At 32.4% G+C, this 21,236-nt stretch overlaps 1 protein-coding gene across 1 annotated transcript; it reads right to left on the bottom strand.

Moving 5' to 3' along the window:
- Nucleotides 1-5,199: 5,199 nt before the first annotated feature.
- Nucleotides 5,200-6,940, bottom strand: LOC136067701 (uncharacterized). The gene is made up of 3 exons (XM_065773909.1): nt 6,842-6,940; nt 5,865-6,794; nt 5,200-5,757 (listed from the first exon to the last, which is right to left on the bottom strand). The coding sequence occupies exons 1-3, from the start codon at nt 6,938-6,940 to the stop codon at nt 5,200-5,202; spliced, it is 1,587 nt and encodes a 528-aa protein (XP_065629981.1).
- Nucleotides 6,941-21,236: the final 14,296 nt, after the last annotated feature.

The following is a 21,236-nucleotide window of genomic DNA, read 5'->3' as shown; positions in this document are numbered from 1 at the left end:
TTCCTCGGAGCACACCCCCGACGAGGAAGGCGTGCGAATTCACCTCATGGGCGGTGCTCGAGTGTTGCCGTCTCCAACGGCCAACACTTGAGAGGAACGGAGAGAATCGAGGGAACATCATGGGGAAGGGTATCCCGGAGCCCCTGCATCTGCTCCTCTCTTTGTTCCAGCTCCGCCTAGCCGAGAAGGAAGTTGTTGGGGGCCTGGAGACAGGATTGTCCTTCACCTCCTCCACCCCTTGTCAAGCCCTCCCATTCTCTTGGTGCCAATAAAAGCACGGGTTGACACTTCTCTCCGGCCAGTTTCTCCTTAGGGCGGCTCCACCTGGGCCTCTGATTGTAGGAATAGCAGGTGGCTATTAGCTCGTAAATTTGCTTGTAAAACAGGCCTACCTGAGCCTCTGATTGTAATATGTAATTTTTCTATGCATGAAATAATAATATCAAGATCTTTCTTTGTTTGTTTTGTTTTCTCTTTTTTTTTTTACTGCCAAATCTTCCATATACCTTTTTTTTTTTAACTTACTGTAAAACGAATACTTAGAGCTTAGAACACTTATCTTTTTCAACTTACTATAAAACGAATACTTAGAACTTAGAACACTTACCTGGTGCGCCGGCCAGCACCCTAATCCTTCCCACAGACGGCGCCAATTGTAAGGATCCGATTTGGATTGACCCTGAATATGAATGGGTTTTCAGCCCAACCAGCCCAAACAATAAATTTTATAGAGGGTGGATTGAAAGGTTTAGGTGCTGGCCGTTGATCACCATGCACGAACTTTTCTTATAAAAAATGCTAAGAGTGCATTTACAGATGGGGGACGCTCCTCGGCCCGTGGCCGAGGAGACCTTCTTGTTCTCTCCCTTTTTTCCCCCCCTTTACTTTACTAGCTTTTCTTTTATAGTTTTTATCTTCCTATCCCCTTCTTCCATCTGTTGATCATCTATTTGCCTTTTTTTCTGGTCGTCCGTCCCATCAGAGGTATTATCGGTACTCAAGTGGTTCACTCTGATCAACGTTATCCTGCCAAGGGGTTACCTCCCCATTAATGCGGCCAGGGGGGTTAGTTGAATGCATTAAATGTGAGAGTGACAGCTTACTTTGGGGTTAGTCTCTCCCCAAAATTACCCTCGTCAGGCCGAGGATAAGGTGGTCCTCGGTGTGGATTGGGAAGGAAAGGTTTTCCCTCACCTTGGCCCTGAATAGCCTGTACTCCTCGGCCTGGGCCTTGGGCCTGCTACATGATGGGCCGAGGCTATCAGGCCCATGGGCCCCACAACTATATTATTCATTAATCCCCAACATCTATTTTTCTCATAATTGTCCAACGGCTATTTTACTCATAAATTTCCAACGGCTAAAAAATAAATAATAATAAAAGTGTTTGGAATACACACTCACACCAATATATATATATATATATATATTATGCATAGAAAAAAAAGGAAAAGAAAAAAAGAGAGATGCTAGAAGCTTTAAACTTTTTGCCTTTGTCTCATCTTTAATTTATCCTAATTCAATTAACTCACTTAATATCTAATCAACTAGGGCATCACATAAGCTACAAGAAATTATGGGATGCCAAACTCAATAGGGAGAATTTGGATTCCTTTAGTGGAAGAAAAAAAATGTATTTTTTTCTTGCTTCAAAAAAAAAAAAAAAAAAAATTGCATCATTCTTGGTGTAGACATGGTATGATAGGACATTGCACCCCCAAAACTAAGTTAATATCCCGGTTTATCTATCATTGAGTAAAGTCCATATATATGTCCCAAAAAAAAAGTACCATCGTGACATAGTCCCTTACATGAAACCAAACTTCTAAACTCATGTTTATATTTTGAAACAATAGTTTGATCCTAGTATAGGAGATCCTGGACCGTCCCATTGGCGTAGGTTTGGTAACAAAATATAATAGATATAGGTTAACATCTACACTTTAGAATCCCAATGATTAACATTGACTCCTTTAGCACGGACTTTCACCATTGCCCACCAAATAAAGTCCCTATATTTGCACACAGTGGATATTGACAACGTCCATAATTATTTTCTATTTAAACCAATGAGTTAGTGGACTTCTAATTAGTCCTTTAAAGATGAATGAAAATTAACCAAATTTAATCACATGCATGAATTATCATTTTGAACCTATTTTTTTGAACCAATACAAATGGGGGTTTCACATAATTTAATTTAAGGATAATTACAGATGACCCACACATGGTTTAGCCCGAATTTAACTTTCTCACCCGTGGTTTTATTTTTTGTTGGAAAATTTAGACCCCGGTTAGTAGAATTAACAAGTATTAAATCCAAGTTGTTAATTAGATTTATTATAAATAAAACTTTTTAAAACAAACAAACACTAATATCATGTCAAAAACATGCAGCGGAAAAATAAATAATACAAGATATGATGATTTAGGAAAACTAATGAAACCAACTAGTTTCACAGTAAAAAACCTGGAGGGAAACTTTCCCCAAAAACAATCCAGTATAGTAAAGAAAAGTTTCAGATCTAGTACAAAATTTTTATCCCTAGACTCTACAATTCTCGTAGATGAACTCACAGCAGAAACTTTCTACTGCTTTAAAACCTCTGAACTCTTCAATATATGAATGCCACTCTTTGATGCACAAATTTCAGTACGTGACTAATCAATTGCGTGGATCCCAATACGCGACTTAATCACCAATTAGAAGAAGAAGAATGTTGGCTGCAAAGTTCTTCACTTCATCAACAATGAAGATCAAGAATCACTTGGTTACAAAACCCTAAGACGCACATACGCAGTAGCTTCTTTCAGAGAGAATAAGACATTGGTCACTTTTTGCATATATTCTTCTTGTATTCTCATATGTAACGGCCTCTAAAATAAGTCTTATATAGGTCTAGAGTTGTGAGAAAAGAAATCCTACACATACATGTCATCGTGGGTCAAAAATCAGATTTGAAAATCTGAATTCCTGTAACCTCGACAGATAGCCAGGTGTCGAGGTTTAAACTTCGACAAATACAGCTATCGAATAGGTGTCGAGCAGGTGTCGAGGGGATAGAAACTTTCTTGATCGATCGACCAGCTGTCGAGAAGTTATCAAGATTGCGATAACAATCAACTGAAGAGCTCGATAGATAGCCTAGCTGTCGAGAGGTGTCGAGAAGCTATCGAGCTTTACAATTCAGCACTTTCTCACTTGAATCTTTGACAGACTTGCATGTCTTCAACATTTGATCTTGAAACAAGGTTTCTTGAAGCATTAAATACATCTTAGATCTACCCAAATACAAGTAAAATACGTTTTATTAAAGGATTAGCCAACTATATAAAATAGTGACATATGTTTCTAACAAGTGAATTACATATGTCCTAACAATCTCCCCCTTTGGTAATTTATGACAAAATCACAACAAACAAATGAACATATGAAAGAAGTCATAAATCACTCAACTTATATTCACTTATTGAATACAATAAAATCTATCCTAACACAAACTATTCAAAAACTTTGCAAGAAGAAAGTTTATGGCAAGTAGACTTTGACAACCTGTATTTTTGAAACACTTTAAACAAAACTCATCAAGGCATCTTAGTGTGAAACATAAATAATAGATTGCATTCAAATTAATAATAAACACGTGTATAAAGATTGAAAAGAAACAACACATGTAAATGTAGGTGAAAGAAACATACAATAGCAAATAAATATCAAAGATAAACACAATGTATATAAACATGGTCACAAGACCGGTGTACAAAAAGAAAGAAGCTAAAAGAAGCTCCTATAACAAGAAGGAGGTAAACACCCCTCCAATAAGATGAAACACATCTCCCCCTTACAAAGGCATGTATTTCTCCCCATAACATGTAGAATCTTTAAAAGAAACCACATATTCTCCATAATTTCTCCCCCCTTTTTGTCATGATTGACAAATGGTACAAGAAGTTAGAAAGCTTCACCCGAGAAATATAAAGATGATCAAGGGGACACAAGAAATTCATAAAAATGCATGAATGTAAAGAAACAAGATGCTATGGATGACAAAATAATAGAAAGATGCAAACCATGTGAAAAACAAATCTCTCAACAAGAAAAATGTTAAGCACATTGATCCCAAAACACACACACACACACACACACACACACACACACACTAAACAAGTTTAACAAATTTTATATTTCAAAAACAAGTCAAGACAGTTTAGTGAGCATATATTAACACATGTAAAACCTTGTGATGGCCAAATCACATTGGACCTACACATGTATCAAGAGTAGCAAAGAATATTACGTGTTGTGTGTGAAAAACATCGCAAGGTTGTATAAGTGTATACATGTTATGACGATTTGAGATATGAGAAAATTACTTTAACTCACACACAATCATAACTGTTTAATAGGGACTGTCACCTTTGAGGTACATCCTATAACCCCCGCATCTCCTAGAATACACACTTACAATCATATTTAAAGCATTTTTTTTACCTTTTTGCTTTTTATTTTCTTTGCATATTTTTTTCTTTTATTTTAGCATATCATGCATGTGCATATAAGAGAGAGAAAAGAAATATCCAATGATATTTGACATTCCAATTTTGCTATGCCGAAACATACAAATGTCATTGACATCACACTTTTGTTATGCCGAAGCATACAGATATCTTTCATGATTGGTGAGCAACAGTGGTGAGATGGTTATTTATGTCTTTCTCTTAGGATTTTCTAGTTCTTCTCGTCAAAAAGAGTGATATGAGTGTTAAATCCAAGAGATAATTTAATATTACTCATCACAAATAAGAGCCACAAAACTCACTTGCTTAGTTATGCATGGAGATGCTCATCTAAGCTACAAGAGATACAAAGTTTAGGAAATTTTGTTTCAATGGACATCCAAGGTACACAGATACCAATATACACAAGCACATATTGTTTTTGTATTTTTTTCTCTTTTATTTTTATTTTGAAAACAAAACAAAATAAAAACTAAACAACCAAACAAAAACATACAAATAACATGAAAGCATGAAAGAAAGATGCATATGCATGAAGGCGTGATAGAAAGGTGCAGATGCATGAAAGCATGATTCCAAAAATAGATAAGAAATCAAGCAAAAAGAGTCCTACTTTAGATAGAAAGAATTAAAGTAGAAGACAAACAGAAAAGAAAATTAAGTCTTAGGCTCATTTCTCACTTACACAGTACGAGTCTTTGGCCGTGAAGATGAAAAGGCACGTGTCCTAGTATGTCTACTAAAGGACATAGAAGAATTATAATTCTCCTGAAATTGAGTTAAAAAGTTCAAGACTTTTAATAACTCTCCAAACAAAGGTGTAGGTCCTTGAGAAGAAACTTGTGACCATTTAGACAATTGTTTATGAGGATACAATTTCAAACAATTAGGATGAATGTGGCCAGCAACACCACAATGGTAACAAACATGAGGTTTAATAAAGGAGTTAGAATTAGACAAATCAGTTTTGAATTTCACACCTTTATCACCTTTCTCAGATTGGGGTACAAAGATAGTTCTTGATCTAGAAGCCGTGGAAGAGGAGGGGCTGGAGGAAACAACATATCCTAAGTCAGTCTTATCAGAACTAGGCTTTTGAGCACTCAATATCTCATCAAACTTTGCACTAGATATCCTCTCTATTTGAGTTCTAACTTGACTAAGTTCAACCTCAAGATTCTTGACATTCTCTTCTAATGAGGTGTTCTTCACAACAAGAGTCTCAACCAACCTTGTAGTCTAACCTCATTAAGCTCTTTTCTATAATGATGAGAAGTATTTTCAGATTTTATAAATTCAGTGCATAGCTTATAATAAACTTCCTAAATGGTCATCTTCTTGGATACTTCATCAGAAGAAGAATCCTCACTGTCACTAGCACTCTCCATAATCACCTTATCGGTTGTGGTAGCAAAGGCTATAACGTGACAACATTCATCCACAAACTCATCAAAAGAGTCATTCTCAGTATCACTCCAGGTAGCAACCAACCCTTTATCTTTTGACTTTTTGGTCTTTTCTTTCATGAGGTAATTTAGACACTTTATCCTGATATGACTAAAACCTTTGCACTCATGGCATTGGATGAGAGGTTTCTTATTCTTGCCTTTCCTTGAGGATTTAGATTGCTTAAACTGAAGAAGCTTGATAATCTCATCAGTTATGAAAGTTAGATCCTCATCATCATCTTCACTTTCATCTTCATCTTCAGAGTCCTTAATCTCTTCCTCTATACCCTTAAGAGCCAAGTTTTTGCTCTTTCCACCTTTTCTCGTTGAGCCTAATCTCATCTCATAGGTTTGAAGGTTCCCTACAAGCTCAATCGAATGAATTTTATCAATTTCCTTCACTTCTTCAATAGCAATGATCTTAGCATGTAATCTTTCAAGTAAGGACCTAAGGATTTTCCTAACAATTTTGGATTCTGCTATAGATTCTCCAAGGTTGAAAGCAGAATTCATAATATCCTTGAGTTTGACATATAACTCATCAAAGATCTCATCCTCCTCCATTCTTATTTCTTCAAAACTACTAGTGAGTCTTTGAAGCTTCACAGTCTTTACTACCTTGGTACCTTCATATGTGGTCTTAAGAATAGTCCATGCTTCCTTGGCAACTTCCGTGAATGATATTTTCTTGAATACTTCATTGGCCAGTCCACAAAACAGAGCATTCAAAGCCCTACTATTGAAATTTTCTGCTATGATTGTTGCATCATCCCAATCCACCAGTGCTCTCTTTGGCTTAATCCAATCAACTTCAACAGCTTGCCATACCTATTCACCTAGAGCCTGTAAAAAACTTTCATACGAATTTTCCTAACAATTTTGGATTTTGCTATAGATTCTTTAAGGTTGAAAGCAGAATTCACAATATCCTTGAGTTTGGCATAGAACTCATCAAAGATCTCATCCTCTTCCATCTTTATTTCTTCAAAACTACTAGTGAGTCTTTAAAGCTTCATAGTCTTTACTGCCTTGGTACCTTCATAGGTGGTCTCAAGAATGGTCCATGCTTCCTTGGCAACTTTCGTGTATGATATTTTCTTGAATTCTTCATTGGTCACTCCACAAAATAGAGCATTCAAAACCCTACTGTTGAAATTTGCTGCTATGATTGTTGCATCATCCCAATCCACCGACGCTTCCTTTGGCTTAATCCAACCAAGTTCAACAGCTTGCCATACCTGTTCACCTAGAGTCTGCAAAAAAGCTTTCATATGAATTTTCTAGTATGCATAATTAGTTCCATAAAATAAAGGAAGAATCAAAAGAGATTGTCCACGATCCATGACAACGGGGGTCAAAGATCACACTCAGAAAATTAATCCAATCAGAGTGAACTCGCTCTGATACCACTTGTTAGGAAATTTAGATTTTGGTTGATAGAATTAACAAGTTTTAAATTCAAGTTGTTAATTAAATTTTTTATGAATAAAACTTGTTAAAATAAACAAACATCAATATCATGTCAAAAACATGCAACGAAAAAATAAATAAGACACGATATGATGACCTAAGAAAACCAATGAAACCAACTAGTTTCACAGTAAAAAACTTGGGGGGAAACCTTCTCGAAAAGCAATCCACTATAGTAAAGAGAAGTTTCAAATCTAGTACAAAACCTTGTCCCTAGACTATACAATCCTCATAGATGAACTCATAACAGAAACCTTCTACCGCTTCACAGCCTCTGAACTTTTCAATATATGAACGCCACCCTTTGATGCACGAATCCTAGTACATGACTAACCAATTGCGCGGATTCTAGTATGCAACTTAATCACCAACTAAAAGAAGAAGAATGTTGGCTGCAAAGTTCTTCACTTTATAACAATGAAGATCAAGAAGTACTTGGTTACAAAACCTTAAGGTGCATAGACGCAGTAGCTTCTTATTGAGAGAATAAGACATTGGTCACCTTTTGCATATGTTCTCCTCGTATTCTTATATGTGACGGCCTCTAAAATAAGCCTTATATGGGTCTAGGGTTGTGAGAAAAGAAACTCTACACATACATGTCATCATGGGCCAAAAATTAGATCTGAAAATCTGAATTCTCATAACCTCGACAAATAGCCAGGTGTCAAGAAGGTGTCAAGGTTTAAACTTCGATAGATATAGCTATCGAGCAGGTGTTGCGAAGACAGAAGCTTTCTCGATCGATTGACTAGCTGTCGAGAAGCTATCGAGATTGCGATAACAATCAACTGAAGAACTTGATAGATAGCCTAGCTGTCATGAGGTGTCGAGTAGTTATCAAGCTTTACAATTCAACACTTTCTCACTTGAATCTTGGACAAACTTGCATGTCTTCAACACTTGATCTTGAAACAAGGTTTCTTGAAGTATTAAACACATCCTAGATCTACCCAAATACAAGTAAAGTGCGTTTTGTCAAAGGGATAGCCAACTACATAAAATAGTGACATATGTTCCTAATAAGTGAATCACATATGTCCTAACATTTTTGACACTTTACCCACCCATGATTTATTCCGTTTATGCTCCGTAACCCACCTCTAATTTTTTCATTACTCTAACACGTTTCATAAAAAAAATTAAACAAGAAATCAAATCAAACACTCCTCTTCCGAACACTTTCTACGCTTGCTCAACCATTTAGGATCTTAGATGCTACAATGCCACACACACACACACACACACTCTCTCTCTCTCTCTCTCTCTCTCAAACACAAACATGCCCCCATTGATTTTGAAAACACCCACAAGGAGAAAGCTTCTTTCTGAAACTAAAACAACTTGTTTTGGTCAGAAACAAGCATTGCAATTTACAATACACTAGAGGTTTTGTTGTCTTCTTCCACTAACTCAAATTGAAAGGTACTTTCATTTTTAAAGCAATTTGTAGACTATAATTTTCTTTTTCATTTTGGTTTTGGTTTTCTTTATTGTTTGATTTTCTTTTTCTGGGGTTTGTGATTTTATTTTTTTCTGTTTTGATTCTTTTGAAAAACTCAATATTGTTACTTGAATATTAGGGTTTTATATTAGGGTTTTTCGTTGATTGTGGGGGAAATATTCTGTTTGGGTTTTTCTTGATTATTTTTTTTAGGGTTTGAATTTTCTGGGGTTTGATGTAAAAGTGTTTGTGTTTTTTCAGATTAGGAAATTCAATTTCCTTTTTTGTTTGGGGTTTTTGATTATTGTGGGGTTTATTGCAAGGTGGTTTGTGATTTGGGAAATTCCACGTTGTTACTTCAATTTTGGTGTTTCTGGAATTTTTTTTTTTTTGAGCAGGTGCATTATTGGAATTGTTTGGAAAGGTTTGACTTTCAGATTAGGAAATTCAGTTTCCTTGCACGATCAAAACCCAGATGATTCTCAGTCTAATAAATCAAGTGGGTGGCATTGTAGCATCTAAGATCCCAAGTGGGTGAGCAGGCGTAGAGAGTGTGTGGGAGATGAGTGTTTGATCTGATTTCTTGTTTGATTTTTTTGATGAAACTTGTTAGAGTAACGGAAAAATTAGAGGTGGGTTACAGAGAATAGACGGAATTAACCACGGGTGGGTAAAGTGTCAAAAATAAAACCACGAGTGGGTAAGTTAAATTCGGACTAAACCATAGGTGGGTAATCTATAATTATCCCTTTAATTTAAAACATTAATTTTTGCTCAAAAAAGACCATAGTATCCTTTAATTTCATGATGAGTTATTATGATGTAGATTTTAACCCGAAGTCAATTATGAAATTTTTACATTTATGTGAAAATGACCTTTTGGGCTCAATTTTTCTCACATATTGGATTTTTCATAATTGTGAAACGGAGATGTTGACAACTTTGGTAGTTATATTGTTAATATTTTCGGAATTAATTTTACTTTTAAGGTTGTCTCCTATAGACATCTTGGCTCTATCACTATCTTTGTTTAGTTTTTCATTGGGGAAGGAGAGGATTAGAGGTTAGTTCCTACTATGAGAGCTCGTTTGGTTGGGGTGAAAAGTGAGAGGATAGAAAATTAAGGAGAAAAAAAAATGGGAGGGAGGTGTATTTAGTTGGGATAGGAAAGGGGAGGGGCTGGACAAAATGGTGGGCCTTGTTTTGTCCTTAGGCCTACCAAAACTCAATTTCCACAAATTAGGGAGAAAACTCAAAAGAAACTAAGGAGCAAAAGCTCCTAAAGCACAACGTTAATTTTTTTAGTCTTTTCTTCTTTGATTTTTTGTCTTATTATGATATTATCACTTATCATTTTGTTTGTTTGTTGTTGTTGTCATTGTTTTTTTTTTTAATTTAATTTAATTTAATTTTATGGGGGCACTAATTAGTTTTTTTACTCATCAGTTTGGTTTTTTGTTTTTTTCTTTTCTTGCTGTACAGCCACCACCACCACCCTTACTACTACTTGCTATGACCAACCGCTCTCTCTCTCTCTCTCTCTCTCTCTCTCTCTATATATATATATATATCGATCTCACTCTTTCTTAAGCAAAATTTGATCGGTCCCTTGGCCGATGGTCACTACTCACTAATAGTGGTCTATTTTCTAGGAGTTGGTGTATGCTTTGGGTTCATTTGTGGGTTGTGTTGTGTTTTGCTAACTTCATCTCTATATCCCATTTTTCTATTTGATGTTAGGATTTCATGAAATTTGTTTGTATTAATGGTTTTTTTTTGGTGGAGATTTGGGCTGAGTTTTGGTTGTTTTTTTTTTTTTTTTTTCGATGGATTATGGCTTGCGACGTGGAGATCTGGGTTGGGTTTTGGCTTGCCACAGTGGTTCTAGTGGGTTTTGGTTTTGTTTGTTTATGGAGTTGTGGTTGGGTTTCAATGGATTATGAAGATTTGGAGTTATGGATGGTTTCTAGTGGGTGATAAGGTGATTGTTGGTTTTATTAGAAAATAGAAGGATTTAAGCACCCCCCCCCCAAAAAAAAAAAACCAAAATTGGTGCCAAATAGAAAATGAGTTGGAAAAAAATAATAATGAGTACATGATTTGAGAAGAAATAAGTACAGAAAATGAAATCCAAATCTTTTGGTATGTGTGTTCATGATTCTACTCACTTACACATCATGTTAGATATGATCATTGCAACCCTTCAACCTAACTTCATCCATATGTCACTCACATGTGCCTTAATACCATCCTTCCTCCAAATACCATATCATAGGTTGACTCATTTTCCTATATCACCCTCAACAAATCCAACACAATAATACTAGATGTTGAAATATCTATTATTGGTATCAAAAGAACAGGTAGAATCATTCTAATTGAGTAACTCTTCATGGTTTGTTTCTATAGGTGGATGGATTTTAGGAACATATATCACAACAAAAGATTGAGTAAGGCAATCCAATGTCCAAAGTTTTAGGGCCGCCTGGTAGCAGTGTTTAATTATTATTGTTCAATTTTCAGTGTTATGGAAATACATGTTTGAATGTTATAGAAATACGTGTTTAGAAGTGTTATTGTTATTTAAATATTGAAATTGTTATTTAAAAGCAGGTACCAAACAACTCCTTAATAACCAAAGGTTTATAATGGAAGGACAACGTGCAAACATAATTAAATAATTAAGAGAGTTGGTAGGAGGCAAGTCAAAGCTCATTTTAGAAAGACATGGTAGGTTAATGTTGGAAAATATTGGTAAAGACATACATTCTCCTTTGGTTTTGAGGGGTATTTATAAGGGTTATATGGGTGAAGAATGGTGAAATTATCTCCCTTAAAATCAGGATAAAATCATGACAAAACACCATCCTTTTTAGTCAATTGAGGGGACGTGTTCCATGGTGTAACTCCCTCAACAGTAGAAGAATGGTTCCGATCTTAGGACTATCTGGCCTTTTGCCCTTAATTTTTTTTTATTTAGCAATTTGCCCATGTTTGCAAACTATATAGGGGCGTGCCCCTGTTTCGATACTCGATTACCTTAAAATTGAGTTTTAATGAAATACTCGATTCGTAGAAAATCGAGTTATGCCCGATCAAACTTATAAAAAAAAAAAAAATTGCATGGAACTTGAAATTAGAAAATTGAGTTCCATGCAATTTTTTTTTATAAGTGGGAGCCCTATAGTGACATTTTTAAGCTCTATAGTGATGTTTTTAAGTCCTATAGCAGCATTTTCTTGCAATTTTTTTATTTTTTTTATTTTATTTTTTATTTTTATAAATCTGATTGCCCTATACCAAGTTTAGGGAGCCCTGTAGTGGCGTTTTCCTGCAATTTTTTTTTTTATAAGTTTGATTGCCCTATACCAAGTTAGGGAGCCCAATAGTGACGTTTTTAAGCCCTATAGTGGTGTTTTCCTACATATTTTTTTATAAGTCTGATTGCCCCATACCATGTTTAAGGAGCCCTATAGTGGCGTTTTCCTGCAAATTTTTTATAAGTTTGATTATTCCATACCAAGTTTAGGGAGCCCTATAGTGACGTTTTTAAGCCCTATAGTGGTGTTTTAATACTCGATTTTCATAAAATCGAGTTCCATGCAAAATTTTTTTTTTTTTTAATTTTTAATTTTATTAAGTTTGATCGGGCATAACTCGATTTTCTACGAATCGAGTATTTCATTGAAACTCAATTTTAAGGTAATCGAGTATCGAAACAGGGCATATTCCTATATAGTTTCGAAATATGGGCAAATTGCTAAATAAAAAAAATTTAAGGGCAAAAGGCCAGATAGTCCTCCGATCTTATTGCATTTAATATAAAGGCAATAGTAGAGGAAAATTAATGTGGTTGTGACATGTTTTGACTTCTTACAAATGCTTCTTTTCAAGCCGTGTGATGCAGGAGGGTAGTGAAAACTTATGTGGCATCATGTGAACAATATGTGTCATTTATTTTATGATTGTATTTATCTTTTATTTGTAATCATTATTTAGGAAAAGTTATATATGGACTCTTATTGGTAGTTTTTTATAGCCTAATAATTATTGGGAGATGCAGGATTTGCCAGGAAGTTGCCTTTTCGTTGGAAGTTGTCCTGAATTGATTGTAAGCATTTAACTTTCATGCAATGTAATCACCTACATTTACATCGATGAGAAATCAGAAGTGATAGAGACTAGAGAGTATTTGATTTAGAAAAATTTGTGTCTTGCTTTGGAGTTGAGCGATTTCTCATCAGAATCAAACGTTTGGCTTGGTCACGTTGAGTGACATCCACGATTAGTAGCATTGAGTAACATTTTTCTAACACGAATAGTAGCATTGAGTAACATTTTCTACCTATGTTGAGTTGCATCCCAAGACTATTCTCATTACCTTTGGTTGAATATTTGATTTAATCAAACAATGGGTCATGACCTGCAACTCTGTAGTCGGTCACCAGGCTCCAGGTCTACAAAAACTGGATTGAAGTGGACTTGACATGTTTATTGCTCAGTCACAATGGGATTTTGCTTAACTATAGCAAACCTTTGCATAGGGGTGTTGCAAAATTTCTTGAATATTATAGCCTCAGGCTACATTTAGTTGGACTATGCTAGGCCCAATGGACTTGTACAGGAGCAGGCCCACTATATCCATTGCACGGTGACGATGGTACTTGCTTGACCCCAATAATCCTATATGTGGAGGTGTCACAAATTTGCCTAAATGCTACAATCGGTGTTTTATAAAACTAAATTGACATAATCAATTTTTTTTAAAGAAATAAATATGAATGAAATTAAAGTCTGATATATAGTCAATGAACCACAATAAAAAGTCAGGTTTGTTTTTAACAGAGAAAGCAATAGAGGAACTAACTATCTAATTAAAACAAAAAACAAATAGTCAAATAAAAGTTGTGTGTAATATTTGAGTATTGTAACTTGCCTCACATTTCTTTAAAAATAAAAAATTATCATAGTTTTCTAAGTGGAGTATTTGGTATGTAGAACCTCATTCCCTCTTCCTTGTTTGTGTATTTGTTTTCAAACATAAAACATTAACAAAAAAAAAAAAAAAAAAAAAAAAAAAACAAAGAGCAGATAGTCAAATTTCATGATTTTCACCGTGATTATCAAACATTTTCAAGAATTTGTTGATATTTACTGGGAATATTAATTTATCTTAAATTTCCTCTTTAATGTTAAATAATAAAAAAAATCCTCAACTATTTTCTTGCTAAAACCATACACTGGCAGCCTGGCCTTAACTATGATAAGCTCATCAACAACAAAACGAATAAATAATAATAATAAAGAACAACCTTGATCTAAAACCTAAAACTTTCAACAAGTTCTTAAAGTGGAACAGAATACATAAATCACAAGCTCTGGTTTTATTTCCAGATGAAGAGAACTACGAATCTTATACCAATAACGTGCTAATGTATTTTTTTTTTTTGCTGAATACGTGCTAATATATTTTATTATGGACAAACTTACGATTCTGATCGTGAACTGTGTCCAAGTTTAATTTTGTCTTAACAGATAGATTATGCTAATTTAATCCTCAAATTTTGAAAATAGTTTAGCATCACCCTTTCCCTTACCATCCAAAAAATTTGTATCAATCAATTTTGACAAGAAGTAAAGAAAATATTAGATTGCTTTTACTTTTTCAAAAACTGTTTTAAAAAACTAAACTGATCTAATAAATAGTTAGTTATATTATCTTATTTTTAAGAACAAACACACACACACATAAGGGAGAAGGAATAGGTTCTAATGCAAAGATACCATAAACTCCTAATACATAGTAATGACTTATGAATGAGTTTTTTATTTTTTATTTTTATTTATGAAAGTAATGGATGAAATTAAACTCTAATACATAGTCCATGAAAACAAAAATTTAGGCTTTCTTTTATACGTAAGGCAATAGAGGAACTAATTATTTGATTAACAAGGCATTTTATTAAAGAGAAAAGAGTCCAACATAATGATTTTCAAAGAGATTTGATGAACATTTTCTAGGATTCGGGGGCTTGTAAACTTTGTAGTACCATTCCAAGGATATTTTATCTTAAATTTCCTCTTTTAACCATTTATATATATATATATATATAAAACTCATAAAACCTCAACTTTGATCTACTCATCAATAACAAAAAGGATACATAGATACTGAATAAAAAAAGAACAACCATGATCTGAAACCTATTCGAAACCCTCAACAGGCTCTTTAAATGTAAACATAATACATAAATCACAAAGGTCTTTTCAAATGAAGGGTATGTATGGAGTGGAGGGAATGAAGAGAAGAGTAGAGAAAATGGTCGATGTAATGCTCTTATCCCTTCTATTCAAATGAAGGGTATGTTTGGAACGAAGGGAGAAAAGAAAAGAGTAAAGAGAAAGGTGGTTGGAATACCCTTCTCCCTTCCATCCAAGGGAAGAGAATCACAACTCTTATACAATAATGAGCTACATATTTTATTTATTAAATTTGGGTCACTCAGTTGAGATTTTCCCAAAAAGCATATCTACTTAATTTGTACTAAATCCATGTGGTTAAGAGGGAGGTCTGGTCAACCAATGAGACGAAAACGAAAAGGTTTTCTTTGTTGTGTAGCCTACTATTGCCACTTGATTAAATAACTAGGTAGGGCAGCATGTGCAAGGAACGTGCTTGCCGTGAAAAAAAAGTATTGTAGTAATTAAAGTCAATTCTAGATTTTAATTGTATTACAAAACAAAGATATAAATCATTTGATTTTTAAAGTATATAGAGATTTATATTAATCAAAAGAGACATTAATGTTAAGAATTTTGATAATTATGTCGTAAAAAGTTATTCTCATTTGTTTAAGAATTTTGATCAACCACAAAGTTAGGATAGCTATTTAACATTTAAATATTTATTTAACTATAATAGTTTTTTAGTATCTACTTGCTAAAGAAAATATATCTATTCTCTAAAAACTTCTAAGAATTTTAATGAATATCATCATCTTCCAACAATAAACAACTGAGTTTTTCTAAGAAATTAAAAAAAAAAAAAAAAAAGATAACAAAAGGCTTGTGTCATCGAATATCATCATTCTAAATTTCTAAGAATTTTTATCATTTAAAACTCAAAATACGTAAAGAAAATTTTTAGAATGTTAAAATTAGCAGGAGTAATTTAGACATTACATATTAAAATATTTTAAGAATCATAAGCTTTTATTAGAGTTTAACTGAAAGAATAATAATATGACATATTTTCTCTTTTTCAAAATATTAAGGGAAAAAGTGCTTGATTTTAAAGTTTAAGAAAGAATTGTAAACTACCCCAAACATAAAGGATCAAAAAAAATTTTTTCCTAAGTTTTTGTTTTTGTTTTTGTGTGCAAAACTATGTGTTTTTACTTAAAATAGTGTATAAAGAAAAAAATATACAAAAAGTCAACCCAAGAAAATTGTATATGGAATAGTGAATATTAGCTCAACAAAGTTGATTAAATCAAGAAAAAATTTCTAAAAACACAACAGAATGACGCAACATTTTCATAATACCTTTATAATTTTGTTGTATTTTATTTTAACTTGTAAAGAATTAACAGCTCAATAATTTTGAAAATATTGTGACAACATCAAGATGTTTTAACATTTTTCACACCAAAAAAGTTATGTTTATGATATTTTCACAACAAATCATAAATAGTAGGTTACTGCAAGTTGTTATTGATGGGCGAAAAAGTAGTTTCATTGGTAAGTTAAAATTAGAACCAATAACAATTTACCATATCTAATTTGTTATGAAAGTGTTGTGAAAATTATTGTGGACAAACCAAAATTAATATAGCAAATATACAACTTTATGCATTCACAAAAAAAAAAAAAAAAAAAGACCAACGAAATAGTGAAAGTTAAACAAACCAAAACTACTGTAGCGAAATTACTGTAACTTTTCTCATTCACTCTTTTTATATATAGAAATATACATTGCATCTACAATGTAAATTTATATTGTAAACACATAAAAATTGGTAAATGTTGTATTCATTTGCAAAATTTGTGAATTTTTTTTTTGCAAATGTATATAATATATGCTACTTTTTGTGTGTATACAATGTAAGCTTACATTACAAGTAAAAAGTAAATACCTAAAGATCCTTTAAAAGAAAAAAAAAAAGCTCAAACCAAGTTGGTGAACTTGAAGGAGAAAAAAGGAGGAAAAAGGCAAGTACTAAACCAAAAATACTGTTCATAATACTATTTATGAGCCTATTCACTCTTTTTATATATAGAAAAAAAGAGAAAAATCAATGACTAAAAAAAAAAAAAAAGCGATGAACAGTACATATTGAACAAACCAAAAGTACTTTAACTTTTACACATTCACCTAACAAGTGTCACGACATTTTCACAAAATATTTATTTTCAGTTGTGGTTGGTCACAGTTTCATATTTTATTATTTTATTTTGATTTATAAGAAATTGACACCTCAATAATTGTGAAAATATTGTGAAATTTGTTGTATTAGTATAACAATATATATGGGGGTTTTTATAAATATTTAAAAGAAAAAAAAAGTACAAACAAAAGTCTAAAAAAAAAAAAAAAACTGTAGCTACTGTAGCTATAGTGCCAAAAAGAGAAAAAAGTACAAATGGAAGACTGAAGAAAAAAAAAAAAAAAAAAACGTTGTAGCTACAATGCCACTTGAACAAACCAAAGTGGCACTGTAGCAACTATTCAAAACTTGGGGAAAAAAAATGGCTCACTACACCAAAAAGGGCACTGTAGAAGCATTGCCTCTTTTTATATAGTTAGTAGAAAAAAGAGTACAAATTGATGATTGGAGGAAAAAAAAAAGTATATATTGAACAAACCAAAACTACTGTAGCTTTTACACATTCACCTAACAAGTGTCACAACATTTTCACAAAACATTTATTTTCAGTTGTGGTTGGTCACAGTTTCATATTTTATTATTTTATTTTGACTTATAAGAAATTGACATCTTAATAATTGTGAAAATATTGTGAAATTTGTTATATTAGTATAACAATATATATAAAAGAAAAAAAATGTACAAATGGAAGATTCAAAAAAAAAATGTAGCTATTGTTCAAAACTTTTAAAAAAATAAAATAAAATAAAAAAAGACAAAGTGGCTAACCAAAATAGAACTGTAGATGAACAGTGAAAAATGTTGTATAAACAGTGCAAAAATACTATAGAAAAAAGAGCACAAATCGATGACTGGGGAAAAAAAAAAAAAAAAAGTGATGAACAGTACATATTGAACAAACCAAAAGTACTGTACTTTTACATATTCACCTAACAAGTGTCACAAGATTTTTACAAACATTTATTTTTAGTTGTAATTGGTTACAATTTCATATTTTATTATTTTATTTTGACTTATAAGAAATTAATACCTCAATAATTGTGAAAATATTGTGAAATTTGTTGTGTCAGTATAACAATATATATACAGGTTCTTATAAATATTTAAAAGAAAAAAAGTACAAAAGGAAGACTGAAGAAAAAAATGTTGTAGCTATTGTAGCTACAGTACCACTTGAACAAACCAAAAGTACTGTAACTTTTACACATTCATTTAAAAACTGTCACAACATTTTCACAAAACATTTATTTTCAGTTGTGGTTAGTCACAATTTCATATTTTATTATTTTATTTTGATTTATAAAAAATTGACACCTCAATAATTGTGAAATTTGTAGCTACTGTTCGAAACTTAAAAAAAAAATTAAAAAAATTAAAAAAAAAAAGTCAAAGTGCCTCACCAAATTTCCACTGTAGATGAACAGTGGGATACGTTGAATGAACAGTGCATAAACATTGTAGCGGCATAGCCACTTTTTATATAGTTAATAGATGGATAAAAATTGGGTACACATTCAGATGATAATGTATATTCAATCCCTTTAATCATTACTTTAACAATATTCATATAATATAGGAGTAATATAATGTGTCCAACAAATAATCCTATCATATTAATGACCATGAAAAATGATGCTTCCTTGTCTCACATTTATGGTGACCATAAATATGAGAGGAGAGAGTACCATTTTTCGTACTCTGGAAATACTTAAAAAAATTTCGTGTCAAACAGGTTCTTTTTGTTTTTGTTGTTTACCTTGGTTAATCTATGACCACATTTTATTTTAAAAATATTTTTCTTTTATAAATTAAAATTCATACCCACTTGTCTAAATCATCCTCAATTATACAAGGCGCCATGGCAAGACAAACTTATGTTTTCTATTGGATTATACTAATATTTAGCAGGCATGGATCCATGGTTTTCAAACCTAGACCATTCAATGAGTCATAAAAGAAAGAGGTTTAAGGTTTTTAAAATCAGACGAGAACGATTTTCTTTAGATTAAACTAGTTTATTTTCATTTTCTTGTTATTTGGATTCACTTTACTTGTTGCTTAACTCATTATAATCCAGTTTTCCAATCTTCTCTACAAATTCATTGTATTGGGCTCTTTGGGCCTAAGTTCATTTATCCTTTAGGCTTGGGAGCCAAATTGTGTCCTTACAATAAGAATTAGAAAGACACTCAAATTAAATAAAATAAGATTTTTAAATTATTTAATAATTTTAAATTGAAATAATTATTTAATAATTATTATATACTTAGCTGTAAATACTGTAATAATTATTATTAGAGCAATGATAGTACCATAACATTTTATACAAATTTTGCCATAATTTGCCATATGACGAGATGTGAGTGGTATAAATGTTGACCCACAATTTTTTTTTTTTTTTTTCAATTACTCACATATTGTCATGTGTCAAATTATAGCAAAAAATTGTATAAAATATTGTGATACTAACATTACCATTAAAAATACTTAAAATATTTATTGCATCTATCAATGAACGTGACATCATGTTGGGCTAAGCTGAAAAAAGATCTAAAAATAATGTTAGAGATACAAACTATTTTACAAAAAAATTTACAAACTACTGATGTGGTGAGTGATTATTGGTAAATGAAAAAGTGATATTAATTGTAGGCTTAGATGAAAACCAATAAAAGGTTGGTCACATCAATATTTTGTGCTTGTAGGATTAGTTAAAGATCTAAATCAAATGGCTGAAATTTTTTGCTTTTATTAAAATATTAAAACCTTTCATCATTTCCAATGCTAGCCACGTAAGGGGCTTAGGAATTCAAAAGGAATACAAAAGAAAGAAAGAGAAACACATAGCAGTGTTCAACGAAAAAGAGAGGAAATTATAGAGTGATGGAGACGGGCAAAAGAAAGAAAAGAAGAATAAGAAAATGAAGTAGCAGCAGCAGAAGATGAAGGCATGATCGGTGACTGTGTTGGCAACCTACTGCTTCAACTGGGCGTAAACCTTGCTTCATTATCTTCTTCTTCTCTGGTTCTTTTTTTTTTTTTTTTTCCCTTACAAATCCCTTTGTTCAAGATTTGAAAAATAACTAGTGCATGTCAGCCGAATCTTTAATTTCGGCCAAAATGGCCGTGAGAACTGTTCACAGTTCTAAGCACCATGTGGTTCAACCACGGTTCACACGTGTCCTTACTTTTTTGGCATAAAGTGATTCTTAAGGTTAAAAGAACCACAAAAATGAGGGGTTCACGGATAACCGAGTCAGACCTTATGGTCTTGTTTGGATTTCAAAACCATGCATGGATCAATAAGATAAGCTAGTAGCAACTTTTTTCCCAATAAACTGGTAAGAAAGAGATTAGCTCAATCCAGCTGCTTGTCTGTTTGCTTTATTATTTTTTATAAGCAACAATTTTAGTAACAAAAAAACCATAAACAACCACTAAAAAATCAAAATTCTAGCTTGTTCAAGAGCTAATACATCATTAAAAATAATAATAATAATAAGGGGCAAACTTAAGAACAAACAAACTTGAATATTTGTTTTTGAAAGACCATGAAATCAAAACTTGGACAGCTTGATTATATTTATCATGTTAGAGATTAGTATTATATTGATCATTCCATAGCTCCAAACTTTGCTTTCCGTTGGATTATGATATTTATTCGGTGATTATTCTCATTAAAATAGAAAATAAAAATATTATTTATTCCGCATGCATAAGGATTATTATATTCAAATGAAAACTTAGGAGATCAAAATGACAAAAATGTAAACTTTTTAAAAAACCAAAATAACAATCGACCAAACTTAAAAGTGTAATTTATATTTTTGTCTATATTTACCACATGCTTTATACTTCTATTAGATTACTATAATGATCGCACCAACCAAGAAAATTTATAGCTCCAATTAAAATTTTCCTTCTATTGGCTATTCTACTGATCATGTATTTCTACCCTAAATTATTCTA

Source organism: Quercus suber, unplaced genomic scaffold, assembly GCF_002906115.3.
Source record: "Quercus suber isolate HL8 unplaced genomic scaffold, Cork oak 2.0 scaffold_82, whole genome shotgun sequence".
Classification (NCBI taxonomy): domain Eukaryota; kingdom Viridiplantae; phylum Streptophyta; class Magnoliopsida; order Fagales; family Fagaceae; genus Quercus; species Quercus suber.
The sequence above is the reverse complement of the archived record's forward strand: the minus strand, read 5'-3'. Positions and strand labels throughout refer to the sequence as shown.

Coding starts and splice junctions, on each gene's coding strand:
- LOC136067701 (XM_065773909.1), bottom strand. CDS start 6,940: ATGGAAGAGGATGAGATCTTTGATGAGTTCTATGCCAAACTCAAGGAT. Junction 6,795..6,841: donor CTATAGCAAAATCCAAAATT/GTTAGGAAAATT, acceptor CTAGGTGAATAG/GTATGGCAAGCTGTTGAAGT. Junction 5,758..5,864: donor AGGATTCTTCTTCTGATGAA/GTATCCAAGAAG, acceptor TAATGAGGTTAG/ACTACAAGGTTGGTTGAGAC.